Below are 22,415 nucleotides of genomic sequence, written 5' to 3' on the forward strand. Positions count from 1 at the left end.
TGTGTGAATATGGCCTTACTCTAATACGTGGACAGACAGATCTACTACACATTGCACTACTCTGATGCAGCAGAGCTGTTTGTCAGATGCAGTAAAGTGGAGCGAGTCAAACACTATTTTCACCTTTACAGCCAATGTTCATCTATTATTGATGTGCCTCTAAAGTTAAAAATGAAGCAACTTTTCAAGTACTCTTGATGAAACTTGTGTTACTCTTGTGTTACTTCCTTCCATCTGTTCCCTAATGCTTGTTAGCCTACTGAATATGCATACGCAAGAAGTAGGACTGCAGGATCGGACTACAGAGGCTTTTCTTGTAGCCTGTAGCCATTAAGACACACAGCTCTGCACACGGGATGTACAGTATATGCAGAAAAAGGCTTTTTGCAAAGCTGATCCTTGGCTTGGTTCTGTTTTCCAGACTTTGACTCCTTGTTTCTAGTGAAGCGGGATGATAATACTACAGCATGTAAAGACATTTCAGAAATGAGAAATAATTCTGTGTAAGAATACTAGGAGATTACAGCTGTGAAGCCTGCAGACCTATGAATATAGCTCTGGAGTATACACAGTGTAAAAGCTCGTTCACATCAGAATTTTGCTTTGCTTTTTTAACTGAAACAGAAACAGCTGTGTAGGAGGCTTAAAACTGGGTGAAGAACAGCCAAACACTGCTACAAAGGTGAGGTTGCGGAAGACAGTTTCATGTCACAGCTCACACACCATGGCAAGAATGAGCACAAGAGAAAAGATTGTTGTACTGCATCAGCAAGGTCTCTTCCAGGCAAAGATCTCAAAGCAGACTGGGGTTTCAGTCTGAAATATAAGCCGTTCCCTGAAAATCATCCATAAAAGGTGAAAAAAAAACTACTTACCTCTCTGCTGCATCACTTCCAGGACTACTTGCTCTGCTTTAGGGCTTTTGCCCACTAGTGTATTTTTTTTTCTTGCGCTGCGAGAGCGAGTGAAAACACTCACCTCGCAGCGCAAGAAAAACGCTGCGATATCACTCAGTGTTTTCAATGGGACCGGCAGCAGCAGTGCCGACCCAATTGAAAGCAATGGTATAATATCCTGGAAGTGATAATATGGCCCCACAGAGCCCTGATCTCCTCATCATCCCGTCTGTCTGGGATTACATGAAGAGACAGATGGACTTGAGCAAGTCTACATCCACAGAAAATCTGTGCTTAGTTCTCCAAGATGTTTAGAACAACCTCCCTAGTTCAAAAACTGTGTGCAAGTGTACCTAAAAGAACTGATGCTGTTCTAAAGGTAAAGCTTGGTCACACCAAATATTGATGTGATTTACATTTCTCTTTTGTCCATTCACTTTGCATTTTAACTGACAAAATAAACTATTAACAGTTCTATGTTTGAAAGCGTTCTTATTTCACAGCATTTTCCCGCACTTGCATAAACCTTTGCACAATACTGCCGGTTTAAAAAAAAAAAATTCTGCTTGTCTCCATTTCTTTCTTGCTCCGGTCTTTTTCTTGTCTGTCTTCCCATGTGCACGCTCATTTAAAAACGGATCCAATAAACGGACAACAAAAACAGAACCCAATGGCAACCTTTCCGTTCAGTTCAGGCATCCATTGACTACAATGCAAAAATAAAGGAAGGGCCCTTTCTGTTCACCTCCAGTTATTTTAGTGGAAAGAACACTGCAATCTGCACCATTCTTGTACATAAAACGGAAAGCAGATGTAACAGAACTAAACTGTGCATAACTGAGGCTCAGAGAATCCCACCCAAATCAATGAGAAGTAAAAGGGAACTTTTTTCCCATTTTGCAGCTCCTGTAATGGGACAGCAAACCGGAAAACAAAGCCGCTGATGTGAGTGAGACCTCATCCAGTACAGCTTGTAAGCCGGGTCGGTACAAGATAGGAAATGTAATGTATTTACAAGGTTAATTCGCTTTTTATGTAGATTATATCTATATAACTGTAAAAGCATATCTGCAACCAGGAAACTTACTCCTCAGAGACTGAATTGACAGATTGCTGTTGCCAACAGTGGGGGAGACGGTACATTTTTGGCATACGCACTCCTTGCCATTAAAAGTAACACGATCGCCAGGAGGGAATGGGCTTCTGGAACACAGGAAACGTATACATTAGTGGAGGGCTGCAAACTACACACTCAATACGTCAAATTACTACTAGCGTACAAGTTGTATGGCGCCATACGGCTGCTTTCACACGGCTGAGAAAAATCGCACAAGATTTGTGTGTTGCGAGACGCACAAATGTGAACTTCATCTTTTGAATACGGTCATATACATGAGCGTTTTTTCACGCATCGCGGTGCAAGAAAAACTGGGTATGCCCTATTTTTGGGTGTTCCCTTGAAACGCATTGGCCATTGTATTCAATGGGGCCAATAAAAGCATTGAACGGTGTGCAAGGGCCACACAAATGCGATGCAAGTCTTCCCATTGATTGCTACTTCCCTGAAGTGATGCAAAGTGTTTTTGGCACAAAAGCGCCTCGCATCCACAGGGAACTAGCATGTTTGTGAGCGTGATATCGGGCTGAGTTTCATGGCTTGATATCGCACTCGCCCGTGTGAAATTAGCCTAGTACTGTTAACCTGTATACATCTGATTCGGCCGCCCTCCCCACAATGAATGTCCCATAATCTGTTCCCCTCTACAAAATCAGTAGGGTTTCCACCAGTAAATAAGGTCACCAGACTCACTTACCTGCATATCGCACACACAAAGCAAAAGGGGTGGTAGGTTTTTCCAAGTGCAGATACCACCTCCCCTTCTATGAACTCATCACAACTGAAGCATCTGGTTCCATAGTGTTTTTGATAATCCAAGGTGCATATGTAATCTCCCTGCCGGACGAAAAATCCACCCTGGGCAAGGTCACAGCCACAGACTAAACGAAAGAGAAAATGTTCACTATTAATAATGACCAACGGGCTGCAAGAACTCCAACAACATCAGCAGCTGCCTCCTCATCATTACTAGAGGTGTTAGGTCCCAGGGGCGAACCTCTGGCACGTAGGCACATCGCACCTCTGTGATTTCGGACTGAAGAGAAAGTTCGGTTAAACTGCTGCCAAGGTTCACACTGCCGAGTCCATGCCAGCCTTGGAGACCAAATGCTATTCACTAGAGGGGCAATATGGATGGCACTATTATTGGCGGCCTGTGGCTAAACTATTAATGGGCATCTGTGGCTATCACTGTTACCGGAGGTCTGTGGCTGCCCTGTTACTGTAGGTATGGGACTATGGGGGTCATGTGGTTGTAATTGTGCGTCACATCACGGTCATTGGGGGTCCAGTGGCCGTTAGTGGCAGTCCTATGTCTATTATTAGCCTATTAGCCTCTGTTACCGTTAATAGGAATTGTCAAGCTGTTGCTGCAATTAGGGGTCAGTAGCTATATCTGTTAGTGAGAAGCAGAGGCTGTTGGATTAGTATGGGGGTACCTTAGCACTCAAATTTTAGAACATCCTAAGGGCTCCTGCACACTTGCGTTTTTCTTGCACCTTCTTTTCACGCGATTGTCAATGGGACTTTCTAATGTTAAAAACACATCGCACAAAAATTGCAAAGCACCAACTTGTGATACGTTTTTAACATTAGAAAGTCCCATTAACAATCGCATGAAAAAAACGCAGCGACATCGCGTAAAAAAAAGGGTAAAGAAAAACGCAAGTGTGCAAGAGCCCTTGGGCTGTATTAACGCAGGTATTTTTTCTTGAGCCAATATCACACTTGGAAACCTGCAGTTTTTATTCTGCAACTGCAATGTGTTTTGCAAAAAAATGCTTTACCGTATATGTGACAGTTAGCTGCACAATGGGCTCTATGGTCGCGGATTCAGCGGTAAAATAGAACATGCTGCGTTTTTTTCCCCACAATCGGATTACGCAATTCTGACTCCTAATGTGAGTGGAATTGTGTAATCCAATGTATTTGATGGAATTGTACGTATATTACCGCAGATCATACGATCGCAAAATCCACAATTCACATCCAGTCGTGTGAGACCCGACTAAAGGTTTGCTATCCGTTTTAGGTGAAACTTATTTTAACATGATGCAAATCCCCTTGTAGATTTTCTGCAGCAGAATCTGAGTCAAGGTTGTGCGTGTCCATTGTTTTATATTTGCCGTGAATTTTAAGTCAGCGGGTGGAAAAAAAGCCCGCCGTATGAAGTGCAGCGAGGATTTCCATTAAAGTCAATGGGATAGCAAGCAAACACGCTGATTCTGATGCAGATTTAGGCAAGCCATCCCTGTCAGAATTCGCTCCCAAATAGAAATTTAGGCTACATTCACACGAGCGTGAATGTCGTGTGCGTTTTGTGCATTGTTAGACGCACAAGAGTCGCATGAATATGAACTCCATTCTTTTGAATGGAATCATACACACAAGTGATTTTTTCCCCTCATTGCGATGCTGTGAGGTAAAAAAAAAAATTGCTGCATGTCCTATTTTTTTCGTCTCCCTCGGAACACATTGCCCATTGTTTTTAAGGGGACAGTCAAACACCTCGCATACTGTGTGATGTGCTTGCGAGTGCGATGTGATGTTTCCCATTTAAATCACTGGTAAATAGAGATGAGCGAGTATACTCGCTAAGGCACATTACTCGAGCGAGTAGTGCCTTAGCCGAGCATCTCCCCGCTCGTCTCTAAAGATTCGGGGGCCGGCGCGGGTGACAGGTGAGTTGCGGCGGGGAGCGGGGGGAGAGAGGGCGAGAGAGATCTCCCCTCCGCTCCTCCCCGCTCTCCCCCGCCGCTCCCCGAATCTTTAGAGACGAGCGGGGAGATACTCGGCTAAGGCACTACTCGCTCGAGTAATGTGCCTTAGCGAGTATACTCGCTCATCTCTACTGGTAAACACTTGCCGATCCTCTCATGTGTCTGAATGAAGCGCCGGAGGATCAGAATTTCAGAGAAGTGATGTCAGGCAAAACACACATTGACAAGCTCAATATCAGGCCAGGTTTCTCGGCCCAATATCGCGCTCGCCCGTGTGAAGGTAGCCTTAATGGGGGTCACGCCATGTTTTACAGCTCTGAAGCCAGCGGTGACCCAGCATACTGCCACATACGGTGGTGTAAGTGTACTGCACATGACAGCATATCTCACGCACAATGTCATGGGCTCTATCTCGTGTGTATATGCAACAAAGTAGAACATGCCGTGTTCTTTTTTTGTGCTCGTGTATTGCGCAATTCTGACGCGCTAATGTGATAAGAACTGTGTAAGGCAATGTAATTAATTGCCTGAGAGTTACCCAGTTTCACATGGGCGTACAGTGCCTGCTTAATATGCGGCAATAATACATCCATGTGAGCCCAGCCTCAGGCCACTCTCACACGCCGTTCTTATTGCGGTACAATGCCGTCATTGAGGTCAATGGGGCCCCGCAGACATGCGCTCAAATGCGGCATTTCTAACACTGCGATTTTTGAGCATTGTCTGTTCTATTTTCCGGCGTTTTAGCGCTTTTTAATGCACCTCATCACCCATCACAATAATGGGGTGCATTAAAAAGCACTGTAAAATGCAGTGACATGCGTTCAAAAAAAACGCAGCTTAAAAATCGCAGTAAAAATGCTGCGTCGTTTTCTAAAAGCATGCGTGAGAGTGACCTCATAGCGATATTTTTCTATATATTCCCAACTTTCCATGTGAAGTATAGTCGCAAAGTTATTATTAAGAAGACTTATGTTTTAACTATATTATTGCAGCATTATTATTACATGACTGGTGTTGATATTCTGTATTTTTCTGACTATCAGACATAGTGCTAGGATATTCCGGCATTCGCTGCATTAACGGCTGCAGGGAGCAATTATCACCGTCTGCTTTCCCTTAGCGGATCTTCTGCTTTGTGCCTCCTCAACAGTTTCTGCTCTACAATGTATTGATTGTGAAGCTTTACGTGACACTAATTGTACATTACTGGAAATGCTAAATCACCCCGGCCCATCAACATAGATGTCTCTGCTCTTCTGAGAGATTGCCACAATGTATCAGTCAGAGTCAAATGTATCAGACTAAAACTGAAGATTGTTACATTGTAGCACATGCTTAGCCGGGAGAGCCGCTAGGTCTCTGAGGCCTTTCTCATGGGCGTAATGACATGCATGCTTGCTGCTGACAATCCCCATGCACTATCTTGGCTAGTACGCGCGTGTAAGACGCGCTAAGATAGAGCATGCCGAATTTCTTTCGCTTTGTGTAAGAGGCTCAGTTAAAGTATATGGGAGATTTGTACTGCAACAAAACTGTGCGCGTAATACGCAGTGACCATATGTTCATGCAAGAGAGGCCTTCGGCTGCTTTTACGCGGCCGAGAAGGTCGCAGGAGATTTGTTCATTGTGAGATGCACAAACATGAACCCCATTCTTTTAAATGGGGTCATACACATGAATATTTTTTATTTCTGTATCGCATCGCTATCCTGACGATCGCTACTTCCCTGAAGTGATGCGAGGTGTTTTTGACACAAACAGGACATAAGTTTATGTCCTGTAAGTATCATGTGACCAGGACGTAAACTTACATCCTGTAGTGTTAAGGGCTTGCACAATGTACACCGACTCACAGAGAAAAAGCCACAACATGAAGAATTTGTATCACCATTATGAAATTTTCAGGGTATATTCAGACAAACACCTTATGCAAATTAATGCAGTTTTGGGCCAATCACGAGATCTTGCAGTGTAATAATAGGCAAAAACCAGTCCGTGAAGTTAATTTTGGAGACATTGTTACACCCATAGAAACGGCTTCATGATTTTATGTTTTGTGCATGAAGATTAAGGAGTGAAATTGCCACAACCGTGAGTTGAATTTGGAGACGGTGGCCAGCAGAATGAAACGTGCATCGTCATATTACAACTGGAGCGCTGAGACAAGCGCCACAAGACACAGAGCGACACATCCGGTGCCATGCAGTAGCTGCTCCATAACCCACAGACAGATTAGCATGCTCCAATATTGTCAATGACAATTTTGCATAGATCGGCTGAAGCAAGTAGTGGTTAAGCCGTCCATTGTGAACATTGCCCCTCACACTGCAGCATGGTGGTAAAGCCTGCAGAGGGGTCACTCTAGATCTACCTGGTGTGATCAATGGCACAATGTGATGTTCGGCAACGAATCAAGACTCTGTCTCAGCAATGATGATTGAGGGTCTCGAGGTGACGTGACAATCAGGCTGATCCTATCACCATTTTGGAGGTTTGGGGTGTCATCAGCATCAACAGCCAGTCACCTCTAGAATGCATCAAAGCCACATTGATGAGATGCTAGAGTCCTTCCCACTACCATATCTTCAGGACATACCAAATTGTATTTTCCAGCAGGATACCATGCAGCCCCACACAGGGAACATAAGCATGCGTGCTTTGCAAGGCATCCAGGTGGTTCCTTGGCCGGCACGATCCCCACATATCTCTACAGTCAAAAATCTGTGGAGCACAACAGCCTCAGAACAAAGATTAATTGTGGTCTATGTTCAATACCATATGGTCAGCATCCCCCCAGTATTTGAGCACTCATTGGATTGATGTCACATCGCATAAACTACTGCATCACCCAACATGGTGGCCCCACTACTTACTGATCCTCTTGTTTATTGGGCCACAGGGGGACGTGTAATTGTTTGAAATTAAAATCAATTGTTTAGAACTTAAAAGCTATGGAAACCTTTGTGAATGAAAAATCAATATGCGCATGGAAAAAAAAGGATGTACTTATCTTTTGTTGCATTTAATTTTCCATCTCATGCATTTAAAAAGCATCATACTTGGTTTGCAGACACTCCTACATTTAAGCTTTTGGCTTAGAGGCGTTACCAGCACTGACAACTGTTTTTTTTCTCATGAACATACACAAGCTCAGCTCCCCCTCCCCTCTTTCAGAAGCTGTGTAGCATAATCACATCAATACTATACATAGATCTCTCACCCTCCGAGTCATTCCCCCTCACTGCTAATTAGATCAAAAAATTCAGCTCGCTATAATAGTAGCTTTCTCTGTCCTCCCTGATCTCTTCCACCATCCCCTGACACTGACATACAGCCCTCTGTGATAGTAGCTTACTCTGCTCTGCTTTCTCCTCCTGATCTGCTCCACCATAACCTCGCAATGTCATACAGCCCTCGAAAATAGTTCAGTGGAAAGGTATTGAATGCGCGTTCACAACCGGGGAGCAGGCTACGGGAGGAGCTGTCAGTTTACACTGATTGACAGAATTAGCAAAAATTTTAGTCCTGCAGTACCTTGGAAAACACAGAAATCAAGCAGTCAGAATTTTTTAATCGCAACTAATTCAAAAAAAGTCCTGATTTCCAAAAAACACAACAAGAAAAGAAAAGTGTGCAAAGGTGTACGTAGCCTTTAATTCTCTCTCTGTGTTGAGTTTGGTCTCATTTCAAGGAGGTCTTCATCTTGTGGCATTTTATCTGTAAAGCAATGTATGTTAACGAGTTGCAAAACTCTTCTCTCCTAATAAATTAAGTTCTGTGTTTCCACATGTTGGCCGGTTATGTGGAAGATAAGGGGAGATAAGCGTCGCCTCCCGCTCACTCTGGCTGATCACAGGGTAAATATTACGCATGTTCACATAGCAACCATGTATTCAGATTGTCTAATATCATACAGTAATTTATTCCTTACTGCTCGCTATAAATGATAGATTTGTGCAGGAAACGTTCTCTGACTGCTTCTACTATAAAGTGCGCCGGCACATGAGCTGACTGGACATAAGGGCTCTGTTTGTCAGGGACCGCGGCGCGTTGTGCACATACAGTACTGTACAATACCTCGCTTTATCTCAAAGGTCATTCCGTCTGTTGTGGTTCCGCACAGATGGATCCTGTTTTGGAGAGATTCAGTAACCTGCGTTTCTCTACATCGAGCCCCAGCACATCAGTGACATAGAGCATACGGATGAAGTGTGGAACAACTTATTCCACTGAAGAGGAAAGATGCTTTGTTCCAAAGCAATTGTTTTTTTAAGTTAAAAAGTTAAGTTAACTCCAGAACCTGACAATGATACAGAGATCAGCGTTGCTACATGTGCGCTGCTTTTCTCTTGTCATTGCTTTTGTAGCAATTTCTTTCTCCTGCGCCATCCACTGACTGTATAACATTTATGCTGCTCGAGGTTCTTCAGCAGCTGCTCTTAAAAAGAATGATGAAGTTTTATAGAAATCAATGATTGATGGACAGGAAGCTCCTTACACTTCAAAAAGAAGTTCTTCAGCAGCTGAGGTGTAGAATATAAAGAACAGGGCATTCCCTATTATAAATGATTAAAGGACACCTGTCATTGTCCCTGCAGCTGTCAGACCAGTAGTATGGCAGGGACGTGTGGGACAGGTTATACATTACCTTTCCCATTGCTCAGCATGTCTCAGGAGCCCCAAAATCCTGCTTTGAAACCACCGCGCACTGTAGAGCTGGCCATTGGACGTTCACGGCTTAACCCCTTCACGACACAGGATGTACAGTTATGTCCTTTGCATTCAGAGCTGATCCCGCTCCATACAATGCAGGTCTCACATTTTCTCAGGAAATAGTCATGATCATCAGGTTTCGCTGTTAACCCTATAAATGCCACGGTCAGTTCTGACAGTGGCATTTAAATCCCCCATTCGCTTTTTGTGGTGTCCTGAATGATACATAGAACGCATGGCAATTCAAAAGCAGCAGGGGAAGTATGTCATAGTCCCTGTCATGTTACTGGTTTAGTAGGTACAGGGACACCAACAGATGTCCTTTAAGAATATTAGAAGTAATCTGTCTGTCTGATAGAGTTTCTGTCTCTTGGAAGAGCAGACTGACAGCCAATGTGGCTGCCAAAAAAGTTCCCACAAATATTGCACGGACCCCATTTACTATATAGCAATACAAGAGCAGGAGTTGCGTCTTGGCATATCTACAGTACCTTGTGCAAATTTTCCCTCCCCACTCTCGGTGTTTTGCCTGTTTTTTCTGTGTTATAAGCTGGAATTAAAACGGATTTACATTTTGATTTTATGTAATGGACCTGATTGTTATAGTGGAATGAAAAAATAATACCTGGTTTAATAAAACAGATAGATATTGGGAAGTTGTAATTACACAAGTATTCTCTCCCCCCCCCCCCCCCCCCCCCCTTTGCTATGAAGCTTGTAAATAAATTCTGGTTCAACCAAACTTAAAAAGTCATATAATTAGTTGAAAAAAGTCAATACAATCAAAGCATCACATGATCTGTCACATGATGTCAGTATAAATACTTCTAATTTGAAAGTTGTGGAGAAGTATAGATTACGGTTGAGTTATAAAAAAGTATCCTAAACTTTGAACTAGTGTTGAATGATCATTGAAATACTCAGGTTGGGAGCGACTGACCCATTTTTTTGATTCATCTCTCTGCTTGAAGCAGAAAGGACAGGTATGTTGGGTTAGCACAGCTGACAGTGGTGGGGTCCCAGGTTCAAATCCCCATCAAGGTTAGATTTCAACCTAGAGCTCCAGTACTGCAAGGCAGCAGCACTAAGCCAACACACCAGGCCTTCCTGCTCCAAGCAGAAAGATGATATTTCCTGGGGATTTTTGCTAAAACTCAAAATCTGTCTGATCAAGATGAGCAACGCTACTCTGAACCTTCCACGAAGCACCATAACATCCATTATAACGCAACTACAAGCCTGACAAGAGACCAGGCAAGGGGGGCATTAATCAGAGCCTCAGCACAGGCACCAATGAGAATTCTGGAATTATCTATCCATAGGACCACTATAAGTCGAACACACTTTATAGAAAAGTGTCCAGAAAAAACAAAAACATTGCTTAAAGAAAGCCATAAGAAAACATGTTTGGAGTCCACCAAACAGCATGTGGCAGACTCTCCAAACACATGGAAGAAGGTTCCCTGCTCAGATTAGATCCAACACTTCCTATCACCTGAAAAGCTCGATTCGCACAGTGAAGTATGGTGGTGGAAGAATCACACTGTAGAGAGGCTTTTCATCGGTAGAAAACCGGTAAAAAAACTGGTTAGGATTGAAGGATGAACTGGTCAGGATAGGTCATCAATAGTTGATCGGGTATGGTCTGTAGCTTGGGAACTCGTCTGATTAGAGCGCAAATACTCATAGAAATCAACGCGAGCTGTGCTTGCAGTTACAAGTGTCGGCCACTACATGGAGATTGGCATGGAGACTTCCACTGCTTCAGCTCCGACCTCTGTGTACTTGCGGCGCTGACAGCATGCGCCTGCTCAGCTGATCGGTCGGGGTCTCAAGCGACAGACCCCAGCCGATCAGCTATTGATGAACTATCCTAAGAACGGGTCATCAATAGTATTCTCTCTGGAAAGCCCCTTTAAGTACTGGGCAATTTGGAGGGAAAATCTGCTTCTGTCTGCCACAGACATGAGACTGGGATAGAGGTTGACCTTCCAGCAGAACAATGACCCTAAACCTACTGCTAAAGGTACATTTAAAGGGGTTGTCTCGCGCCGAAACGGTTTTTTGTTTTTTTTCCATAGGTCCCCCGTTCGGCGCAGGACAACCACAAGGGATGTGTTAAAAAAAAAAAAATACATATTACTTACCCGAATCCCCGCTCTGCGACGTCTTTCTTCTTCCTTCTTCTTCCTTCACCAAGATGGCCGCCGGGATCTTCACCCACGATGCACCGCGGGTCCTTTCCCATGGTGCACCGTGGGCTCTGTGCGGTCCATTGCCGATTCCAGCCTCCTGATTGGCTGGAATCGGCACACGTGACGGGGCGGAGCTACGCGATGATGCTTAGAAGGGGGCGGAGCCAGAACGCCGCTCGTGCCTGGACCGAGCAGAAGGGGAGAAGACCGCACAGCGCAAGCGCGTCTAAAAAAGCAAGAAGACATCAGAATTAGACGGATCCATGGAGACGGGGACGCCAGCAACGGAGCAGGTAAGTGAATAACTTCTGTATGGCTCATAATTAATGCACGATGTACATTACAAAGTGCATTAATATGGCCATACAGAAGTGTATAACCCCACTTGCTGCCGCGAGACTACCCCTTTAAGTACTTTTTTAGTGGAAATGTCATGGAATCCTTTATTCCAAGCGCAGACCTCAACCCAATTGAGAACCCGCAGCAGGACTTGAGGACTGCAGTACATCAATGCAACCCATATAACTTGAAGGATTAGGCACAGTTTGCCAGGAAGGATAGGCAAATATCCCAGAATCCAGATGTGGTAAGCTAATAGAGAGATACCCCAATAGACCTGCATCTAGAATTGCACCAAAAGGTAGCTTCACAAGGGGTTTAATACTTATGGACGTTAAAGTTATATGGGTTTTTTTTGCCTTAATTACTCTTTGTGTCACAATAAAAAATAGTTGTACCTTCCAACCGGTCAGCATGTCGTGCAAATCAAATAATACAAACTGCCTAAAAATCCGTTTTAATTCCAGGTTGTAATGCAACAAAACAGGAAAAACACCAAGGGGTTGTGGGATGGTGAATATTCTTGCAAGAAACTGTAGGTAGATTTAGTATTCAAGGGTCCAGGGAAAGCTGTTGTAGATGTAATGGCAGCCAGGCTGTCCAGATTGGTTACGACCCAAGTTTCCCAATACCAGTCGTACATATAACGTTTTTTTTTCTCTTACAATGGGTATGTGAAGCATGGCTGTCCTTATAGACATACATATATGAGAGGTACTTACCTTTACATATAAAGCATTTGATGTGGAAATATTTATTCTGCACCCGAAGGACCTCTCCTTTACATGCACTTCCGCAGTTGTTGCAGAGGATGGCATTTCCAGCCGGCTTCTCTAAGTGGCTCTGTAGAGCCTGGTGCTGAGATACTGGGGAGCAGAAAAGAACATGGCATCTTAGGATTTTATATACTTTTACAAACTTTGTCCACAGAATGGTATATACAGTATATATCAAGTACATAAAATGTAGAATAGTCAGTCAAAAGCCTAGAAGAGTTTTACTGCTGATCCAAGTGACAAACAATAGATGTTCCAGGAATATACACTGATGGTTGATCACACTGATCAGTAATGCAAAGGAGCAACTGCAGTCACTATTGAAGTTACTAGTGCAGAGCTGCAGTACAAAGCACAGCAACTTGTATGGAGAACAGTAATAATTGTGTCTTGACTTAGTGGATCCAAGTAGCATCATGCATGAAATGCCCCTCTGATAACACTAAACAGCCTGCGCACGGTGCAGGGAGTATTAACACAATGAGACAGCTGGACGGCCGCAAATTTCAGGCACTAATTGGAAGCAACTTTGGGACTTCAAAACCTCCAACATGGTAAACTGGAATGATCAGAGGCATTACTAGTGTACTAGCTGCAGAGGACAACGTAAACTTCATACAGAATACATTAGAGTTCATTCGGGGCGAAATGCACCAAGGTTTTGATCGGAGATCCACAAGAGTTGAGCGAAGATCAAGTAGAAAGATGTTGCACCAACATGGTTTAGCCCATGATTTGGGTTCAAATCTCGTAACAATCTGATTTTGGAGGATCAAACTCGTTGATCTAAGTTCCACTGGCGAAATCCAAGATGGCAGACTTGACTGATAACCGGATAGGCTTTTCCTTTACTAGATGGGAAAGTATGATGCGCTAGGCAATATAGGATGTACTGTATACTTCAACAATGCATGGCACTAGGTAGGAACTTTGTCTATTTTAGTCCACTTTCACATCTGTGTTGGTCCCTCCGGCCACAGATTCCATCATAGATCCTAGTCCTATATATGTTCTCGCTACCCAGTAACAAAAAGGATGATCAGAGCTAGAGCCCCCTCTCTCCATGGGTCCCATAGCCTATATGATATATGTGGCCTTGACATTAGAAATGGTAACATCCAGTTGCCAGTTCTTTCATACATTTCCAAGAGGAATGACAGAGGGATGTCACAGTGCAGATTAATGAGAACAGGGGGCACAGTTTATGCATATTAGACTTGTGATCCAATCGAGCAGTTAGTTTCTCAAAAAGAAATATGGATGTCATCATTGGGTTTTGCAGCAGTGAAATGTTGCCGTAAGGAGCGGGGAAGCCATTATGAATAATACATAGTCCACTGCAGACAATCTCTAGGAAGCAGATTAAATACATTCCATTAATTCTCCCGTCAGGGCAGAGGAATTATTTTGCTCGTGATATAAAATAACTTGCTTAGATTGAGTACAATAGCGGCTGGTGGATTCTCAGCGTGATCCAGGTGAGCAATTTACAAATAAGAATGAATTGGATTTCCTAACTGAATGCGTAGTGTGCATAATATCCACCAGCTCGGAGCGTGGAATACGGAGATCACAACTCGGAAATGTGAGAACACGATTCTAAAGCTTCGGAGATTAGCAAAACACAAATGACAGGCAACCTTCAGTCCAGAAATACACAGGATTTCCCAATCCCAGTGGATCTCTCCCTGCCTGGCCCCGCATATTGGGTAATACGTCAGCCATAAACTCCCATGTTGGAAAACTGGATGTATACATTTTTTTTACTGGATACCACTATACAAAATAAAGTAGTCAACTGTCCTATTACATATAGTTGAAAATAAAAAGGTATACTGACTTATAGTGGGTGAATGGAACCTTCTGGATGTATACAGGGTGAGGCAAAAGTCTGGACACAACAGTTTAACAGGTGTATTGATGAAAAAAATTGACTTCCACTGAGTGAAAGTATTAATCAGGGGGGAGGCTGCATGTTTTTGGTAGAAACGTTTTCTGTGACCATTTTTAAATCTATGATATTGAATTCAGCTCAAGTTTTTCAGATGGTAAGGGGGTCAGAGGATATATCAGTCTTAACTAGAATTAACTCTGAAACACAATGGAATTGTCAGTTTTGCCCTATCTTTACTTGCTTAGGATTTACGTTTCACAAAGTGATGACATGTACGATGTGTCCACCATTCTGCTGGATGCACATGGTTAAATGTTTAATCCAGTCTTCATGATCATGCTAAAGAATGGCATGTGATATTTCTCTACAGCACGGCTGGATGTGCTGTTTCAGGTGAACCATAATGTGTATTTTCTCCACATATACAAGGGAATTTAAAGGGGTTGTTCCGCGCCGAAACGTTTTTTTTTTTTATTCAATAGGCCCCCCGTTCGGCGCGAGACAAAACCAATGCATGGGTTAAAAAAAACAAAACGTTTAGTACTTACCCGAATCCCCGCGCTGCGGCGACTTCTTACTTACCTTACCAAGATGGCCGCCGGGATCTTCACCCACGATGCACCGCGGGTCTTCTCCCATGGTGCACCGTGGGCTCTGTGCGGTCCATTGCCGATTCCAGCCTCCTGATTGGCTGGAATAGGCACACGTGACGGGGCGGAGCTACGAGGACCAGCTCTCCGGCACGAGCGGCCCCATTCACCAGGGAGAAGATCGGACTGTGCAAGCGCGTCTAATCGGGCGATTAGACGCTGAAATTAGACGGCACCATGGAGACGGGGATGCCAGCAACGGAACAGGTAAGTGAATAACTTCTGTATGGCTCATAATTAATGCACGATGTACATTACAAAGTGCATTAATATGGCCATACAGAAGTGTATAACCCCACTTGCTTTCGCGGGACAACCCCTTTAAAGGCCCCAGAAATAAAAGCTAAAGGCGTTAAAGGGAACCTGTCACCTGTTTAAAGCACTATAAACTAAGCTATGGTGCTGTTAGGGCAGGTAACAGAGAACTAAGTGCTATATTTTTTATACTCATCCAGTTCCTGGATTCCACAGTTCCCGCCCGTGAAGTCCATTCGCCAACTGAAAATCTGACTCTTGAGAATCCTGAGCACGCTCTTCCATAGACTGATCTAGAAGAGCATGCCCATGGAGCTCTGAAAAGCGCCATGATTTTCGGCTGCAGTACACACTTTGCAGGCGGGCACTAGGAAGTGAGTGAGTATGAAAAAATACATCACCCACCTCCCTGTAACCTGCCCTAACTGCACCATAACTTAGTTTATAGTGCTTTAGGCAGGTGACAAGTTCCCTTCAAAAGGGGTATTCCAGAAAGTGGTCATCCACTGGATCGGTGAAAACTGATAGATCTGCAGGGGTCCAACCGCTGGGACAGCCATTGATACCAATACCGGGGGACCAGTGTCTCCCCTATTTTCCAATGCAAGATGGTTTAGTCCATTCCTACAGCTAAAGGAAACAGGTCGCTGGTCGTACATGCTTGGTAGTGGCTCCATTCATCTCAATTGTGCTGACAGATAGCGAAGTCACTTGTGTATGTGGAAAAAATAAGTAATATGGTTCACCTGAAACAGTAAATCCAGCAGTGCTATGAAGAAATTTTCCCTGCAGTTCTTCAGCGTCTTCATAAAGACTGGATTAACACATTTAACCATGTGCATCTAGCAGAATAGTGGACACATCGAACACGTCATCTAAAGCACTTTGTAAAACTTTGCCCTCATTGAAATCCTAGACAAGAGAATATAGGGTAAAACTGATAGTCCTAGCATGTTTCAGAGTCAATTCTAGTCTAAATTAATATATCACATGACCCCCCCCCCCCACCACCACCACCACCATTTGAAAAACATGAGCTGAATTCAATATGGCGGATTTAAAAATGGCCACCAAAAAAGTCTCTTCCACCAAAAAATGCAGTCTCCATTCCAATTAATATTTTAACACTTTGGTCATTTTTTTCTTCATTACACCAGATAAACGCATGTGTCCAGACTTTTGCCTCACCCTGTACAGTGTGAACATATTACAGTATATTACTAATGCTTGAAATTTCAGGTTCAAAGCCTGCAGGTGCCCTTCTGTTCCAATAATAACCCTCAGCCATGCTTAATGTTATTACTGGGGCAATTTGGGACTGAATTGTCTTGTAGTAGTTACATGCATGTGGCTGTGGACATTGATGTGGATGAAAGTATGAAGAACAGTTCTCACTTTGACAACAGAGGCTTTTACTAGCAAAATCGCTGACCTTTGAAATCTGGAGTGCAAACATTTTTATATTAGATGGGTGTATCAGAAATCCCTTCTATTACCTATCCACAGGGTGGCGGTCTCACAAGATCACAAAAACGGGCGACCAATGTCCCTTTTACCTCGTCACTGCAGAGAGGTTTCTCCCACCGCAGTGATTTCACACTGAATACAGCGATGGCCGCACATGCGCAGCCGCTATTCCATTCATTTCAATGGGGCTAAAAGAAATAGCCGAGCGATTGCACCCGGCTATCTGCAGCAATCCTATTGAAAATGAATGAAGCAGCACAGCACATGTAATGCCATCGCTGCATTCAATCTCCTCCTCACTGCAGGGGGTGCAATAATCCTGCAGTGAGAAGAACAGGTGGACAAGGAACCCCCGTTCTCAGGATCAGTAAGGGTCTCAGCAGTGAGACATCAATCAATCAGACTTTTATCACCTATCCTATACATAGGTGATAAAAGTTAATTCTGGTACAACCCCTTTAACTATACTTAGTAGGCTTAAGGCCCATTTACACGTAACAATTGTTGCTCAGCATTCACTAAACACTCCCCACTCAGTATTGCATGTAGCAATGTGAAGCACTGAACGAGAAGTGAACAATTCTCAGCGATGATCTGCCTGTCTGAGCATTCTGCATGAGCGCAAACCACTGGTGGGGATGTTACTTGCTTACATGAGAAGAGTCCTGTGTAAACGGGGCATGAGGGAGGAATTATCAATGGCTTTGTGTCTTCTGACATTTTAAAGTCATAAACTTTAGCGCACGTAGGGGGGGGTCTCCACGTACAGTTAACCCTTTCCAATCCAATTTGTATCCTAGTTTTCCTAGGGGGGTTTCTCTTTTTCTGCCATTATAAAACTGCGCTACCTGCTGGCTAAAGCCAATACTGCATGAGGTGACTCGTTGGATAGGCTCCAACAGCAGAGAGGTTGGCAGTATACAGTAAGAGAACCCCGATGGACATCTTCCAACATCGGAGCTGTACGGCCTTAAATCATAATGCCTTAAGACGTCAGACAGTGGATTGGAAAGGGTAAAAATAAGAGACGAGCACTGAATCCAAAAACTAACAATAAACTTCATTTGGTGGCTATTTCATTGATACAGTCACTCAACACATTTTCTTGAACTCAACACATAGTTTAGAATTCTGCGCCACAGTCCAGGACAGTTTAGCAACTTTGTTAGGCTGCCTGTCCACGGGTGATGATCCGCTTGTGATAAATTGCCCGCGGATCACGCTCTGTGAAGCTTTCCATAGGGTTGCTATGGAAAGCGCAGCACCAGCGTCCACGAGCGGAGAATCACAGCGATTCTCTGCTCGCATGATTTAAATCCCGGCATGCTGCGATTGCCGTGATCCTCCGCAATGAGCCTATTTATCAGATCGGCTCACCTCAGAGACCTGTCAGCGCTCCCCCCTCCTCCCTCTCAGCTAGTAATATTCCGCCTAGGTCGTGGACAGGGGGGCGTTACAGAAAAAAAGTTCAGTCTTTAAAGGGGTTGTCCCGCGCCGAAACGTTTTTTTTTTTTTTTTAATGGCCCCCCCCCCCCGTTCGGCGCGAGACAAACCCGATGCAGGGGTTTAAAAAAAAAAAACGGATAGAACTTACCCGAATCCCCGCGCTCCGGTGACTTCTTACTTACCTTGCGAAGATGGCCGCCGGGATCTTCACCCTCGGTGGACCGCAGGTCTTCTGTGCGGTCCATTGCCGATTCCAGCCTCCTGATTGGCTGGAATCGGCACACGTGACGGGGCGGAGCTACGAGGAGCCGCTCTCCGGCACGAGCGTCCCCATTCAGAAGGGAGAAGACCGGACTGCGCAAGCGCGTCTAATCGGGCGATTAGACGCTAAAAATTAGACGGCACCATGGAGACGAGGACGCTAGCAACGGAACAGGTAAGTGAATAACTTCTGTATGGCTCATAATTAATGCACGATGTATATTACAAAGTGCATTAATATGGCCATACAGAAGTGTATACCCCAACTTTGTTTCGCGGGACAACCCCTTTAACATAAACACAGATTGTTTTCGGTAAGAGAAACAAAGTAATCTTGTAGATACCTTTTAATGACTAACAAAAAGAAATGACGTTACGGTGAGCTTTCAAAACTACTTCGGTTTTTTCATCAAGCTTCTAACCTGCAGCCTTCTATAAAAAGCAAGTCGTTTTGAAAGCTTGCTATAACATTATTTCTTTTTGTTAGCTACTGAAAGGTATCCTATGTACAGTTCACAGCACCTACAACTTATGTGCCTCACCCCGCCTTTTAAATCTACCTCAACGCCACCCTGTTGGACATGATGTGTCCTTCCATTCGCTCACACATGCGCAGACCCTGCCTCGCACAGTGACTAGGCGCACAGCATTCCCCAATTGTCACCAGGTCTGAGTTTGAGACCAAACACACATATCTGCAAGGGTCATGACAGAGACTGTAACAATCAGTGAACTACGCAGTTAAGCGTAAACAACATACATTTAGGTTACATAATTGTCCTGTCCAACTCTCTTATATCTATTGCTAAAGTAGTTATATAACGAGCATTTATCAGTAGGATGTGTATAACACCTCCCTGCTTGTCTATCAGTGCAGTATCTCTCCTATGATACTATGACAACTGACTATTACATTCTAGATGTGATGACTTATCTCCATAATAAACTCTCCATATAAAGGCATCACAACCTAATACTAGGACTGTAACAATCCTCGGATACATCTTTATTCTACTAGAATATATTAACACTACATAGATAACTTTACACATATAAGGCCCCTACAGAAGGCCGGGTCGGAGAATTTTCCAGCGGGATGCGGTCCCGTGCCCCTGCAGAGGCCTGCGGCTCACCTGTCCCAGCGTCTTCCACCCGTGTGCAGGGGGCCTAAGAGTTTCTGGCCAAACATTCCAACATTGTCTGCTAGGTAACTAGCTACATTACTGCACATATAACGGCTACCTGGGTAAATATCTTAGCAACTACAGCATTCCCCTAAGTTATTAGTGGAATTAACACATTTTCCTCTTATCAGTAGCAGCACATGCGTAAAGGACTACCTAAAGTAGTCTTGATTATTCATGAGCTGCAGGCTAGTCTTGCCCACCCTCTCCCCACTGATTGACTGCTGTCTGCCTATTACCGTGCACAGAGAGAAAGCGGCCAATCACTGGCTAGAGGGAGCGGTGGGCATGCAGTTGTCCCGCACCGAAACGGGCTTGTTTTTTTTTCAATAGCCCCCCCCGTTCGGCGCGAGACAAACCCGATGCAGGGGTTTAAAAAAAAACCGGATAGTGCTTACCTGAATCCCCGCGCTCCGGTGACTTCTCACTTACCTTGCGAAGATGGCCGCCGGGATCTTCACCCTCGGTGGACCGCAGGTCTTCTGTGCGGTCCATTGCCGATTCCAGCCTCCTGATTGGCTGGAATCGGCACACGTGACGGGGCGGAGCTACGAGGAGCCGCTCTCCGGCACGAGCGGCCCCATTCAGAAGAAAGAAGACCGGACTGCGCAAGCGCGTCTAATCGGGCGATTAGACGCTGAAATTAGACGGCACCATGGAGACGGGGACGCCAGCAACGGAGCAGGTAAGTGAATAACTTCTGTATGGCTCATAATTAATGCACAATGTACATTACAAAGTGCATTAATATGGCCATACAGAAGTGTATACCCCAACTTTGTTTTGCAGGACAACCCCTTTATTTCCCTGTGTGTCTTCAACGAATAAAATGCAAGTTTCTCCAAAACTACTGCACAGATCCACACAGCAGACGTATTGCTGTAATCCAAGCGACTGCCACTATCTTATGCTGTTCTCAGTGATGGCTGCAAAAACATGGTGTGAGATTCCCTTTAACATTCTATACGTTCTACCCAACTAGACCCGAACCATAATAATTTTCCCATGTTTAGAGGGTTAACTTTTCCCATCCCCTCAGACACACTTTTTATGCACCAAAATGTACAACTTCTAAAAAATATTCTACAGCACTGCAGCCCAAATGTAGACTAATACAAAGCTGACATAGATTTCTTTTCCTGGCACACGGAAAGTCAAAGATTTGCCAAGTTTATTAAGGGTAATAAAACTCTTTATAAATTTGGCCCATTTTACTCCAGGGCACGTCAGACGATTGAATTATATCGTTTATCCAAAAGATAGGTGATAATAATCTGATAGGCGGGGGCCTCGCTGCTGGAACCCTAAAATATCCTGAGAATGGGATCCCAAGGTCCCCTTTTCTCCTTACTGCACCCTCTGCTTGAATGGAGAAGTGGCTGAGCACTGGGACATCCTGGAGCTACCCGAGTACTGGGATGCCCATTCTTGGCAGACTATAGTAGGGGCCCCAGTGCTGGAAACCCCACCAATCAGACTTTTATTTCTTGCTCTGTGGATAGGTGATACAAGTCTATTTTGGTACTACCCCTTTAATACTGGCAGTGGAAACACTAGTCTTAATAAATTCCACCCTAAGGTCCGTTCAGCGCCATTTAATTCTGTCATAAGATCCACAGGACAGCGCAGGAAAACAGAACACTCCTTCACATGGTTTGCATTAGCGCCGTGAACGGTGCTCTTTTGTTTTTGCACATTTTATTGTACTTTTTGCACTTGCAGGGCCAGTTCACGTTAGCGGGACATACCTCCACCGTGATTATAAAGGCTATTTAGCCAAAGAAGTAATAGATGTGTTCTTTTTCCTGCTGAATTGCGCAGCGTATTGTTTAATCGCATGGGTACTGAGTGCGCATAGACTTCTATGGGAACCTTTGGTGCACAAAAAAAGAGCATGCTGCAAATTTTTGTAGCGCTCCACATGCAAGCGCAAAAAAGTGGTGAAAATGCACCCATTGAAATCAATGTGTTCTATTTTATGCGTATTGCATGAACATATTTTGTGCGGGCAAATCGGCTTGTGTGAAGGCGCGCTAATGCTGATGTGAACAGAGATGAAGGACGTGTTCACACGGGGTGGATTTACTGCGGAGGGGCCGCTGCGGATATTCTGTAGCTGATATACAGCTGAAAGGTTAACAACCTGCACCACTTGTTGCAAATTTTGAAGCAGTTCTAACAGGCTTTCGATGTGGCATTCAACCCCTCACTGAGAAGAGGCAGAATCTACAGCGCATCTGGTGATAAAACTGACATGCTGCGGATTTACATTCTGCACTGCAGGTCAATCTCCGCACGGGTTTTATGCCGATTTATTCTGCAGAGTGTGGATGACATCGTGCCAATCTCATCCGCTTTGCTGCTACTGTAAATGCGGTGGATCTTCCATGCAGACCCTCCGCAGCAATCCACCCCATGTGAACATGACCTTAGGGTGCCTTCACACTTGCGATAAAATGGCGCAAGAGTGAAAACGCAGAATTATCAAACCAAATGATT

The 22,415-nt window shown here is 44.3% G+C and overlaps 1 protein-coding gene across 1 annotated transcript in view; it reads right to left on the reverse strand.

Annotated features, from left to right (window-relative positions):
* Positions 1-22,415, reverse strand: part of ABLIM2 (actin binding LIM protein family member 2) — a 106,650-nt gene that overhangs the window by 65,420 nt on the left and 18,815 nt on the right. The window contains exons 2-4 of the mRNA XM_066573331.1: positions 12,706-12,849; positions 2,711-2,894; positions 1,984-2,099 (exon numbers count right to left, since the gene is read on the reverse strand). Of these exons, the coding sequence (XP_066429428.1) occupies positions 1,984-2,099; positions 2,711-2,894; positions 12,706-12,849 (444 nt within the window). The remainder of the gene's footprint in view (positions 1-1,983; positions 2,100-2,710; positions 2,895-12,705; positions 12,850-22,415) is intronic.

This window comes from Eleutherodactylus coqui, chromosome 7, assembly GCF_035609145.1.
Source record: "Eleutherodactylus coqui strain aEleCoq1 chromosome 7, aEleCoq1.hap1, whole genome shotgun sequence".
In the NCBI taxonomy this organism is placed as follows: Eukaryota; Metazoa; Chordata; class Amphibia; order Anura; family Eleutherodactylidae; genus Eleutherodactylus; species Eleutherodactylus coqui.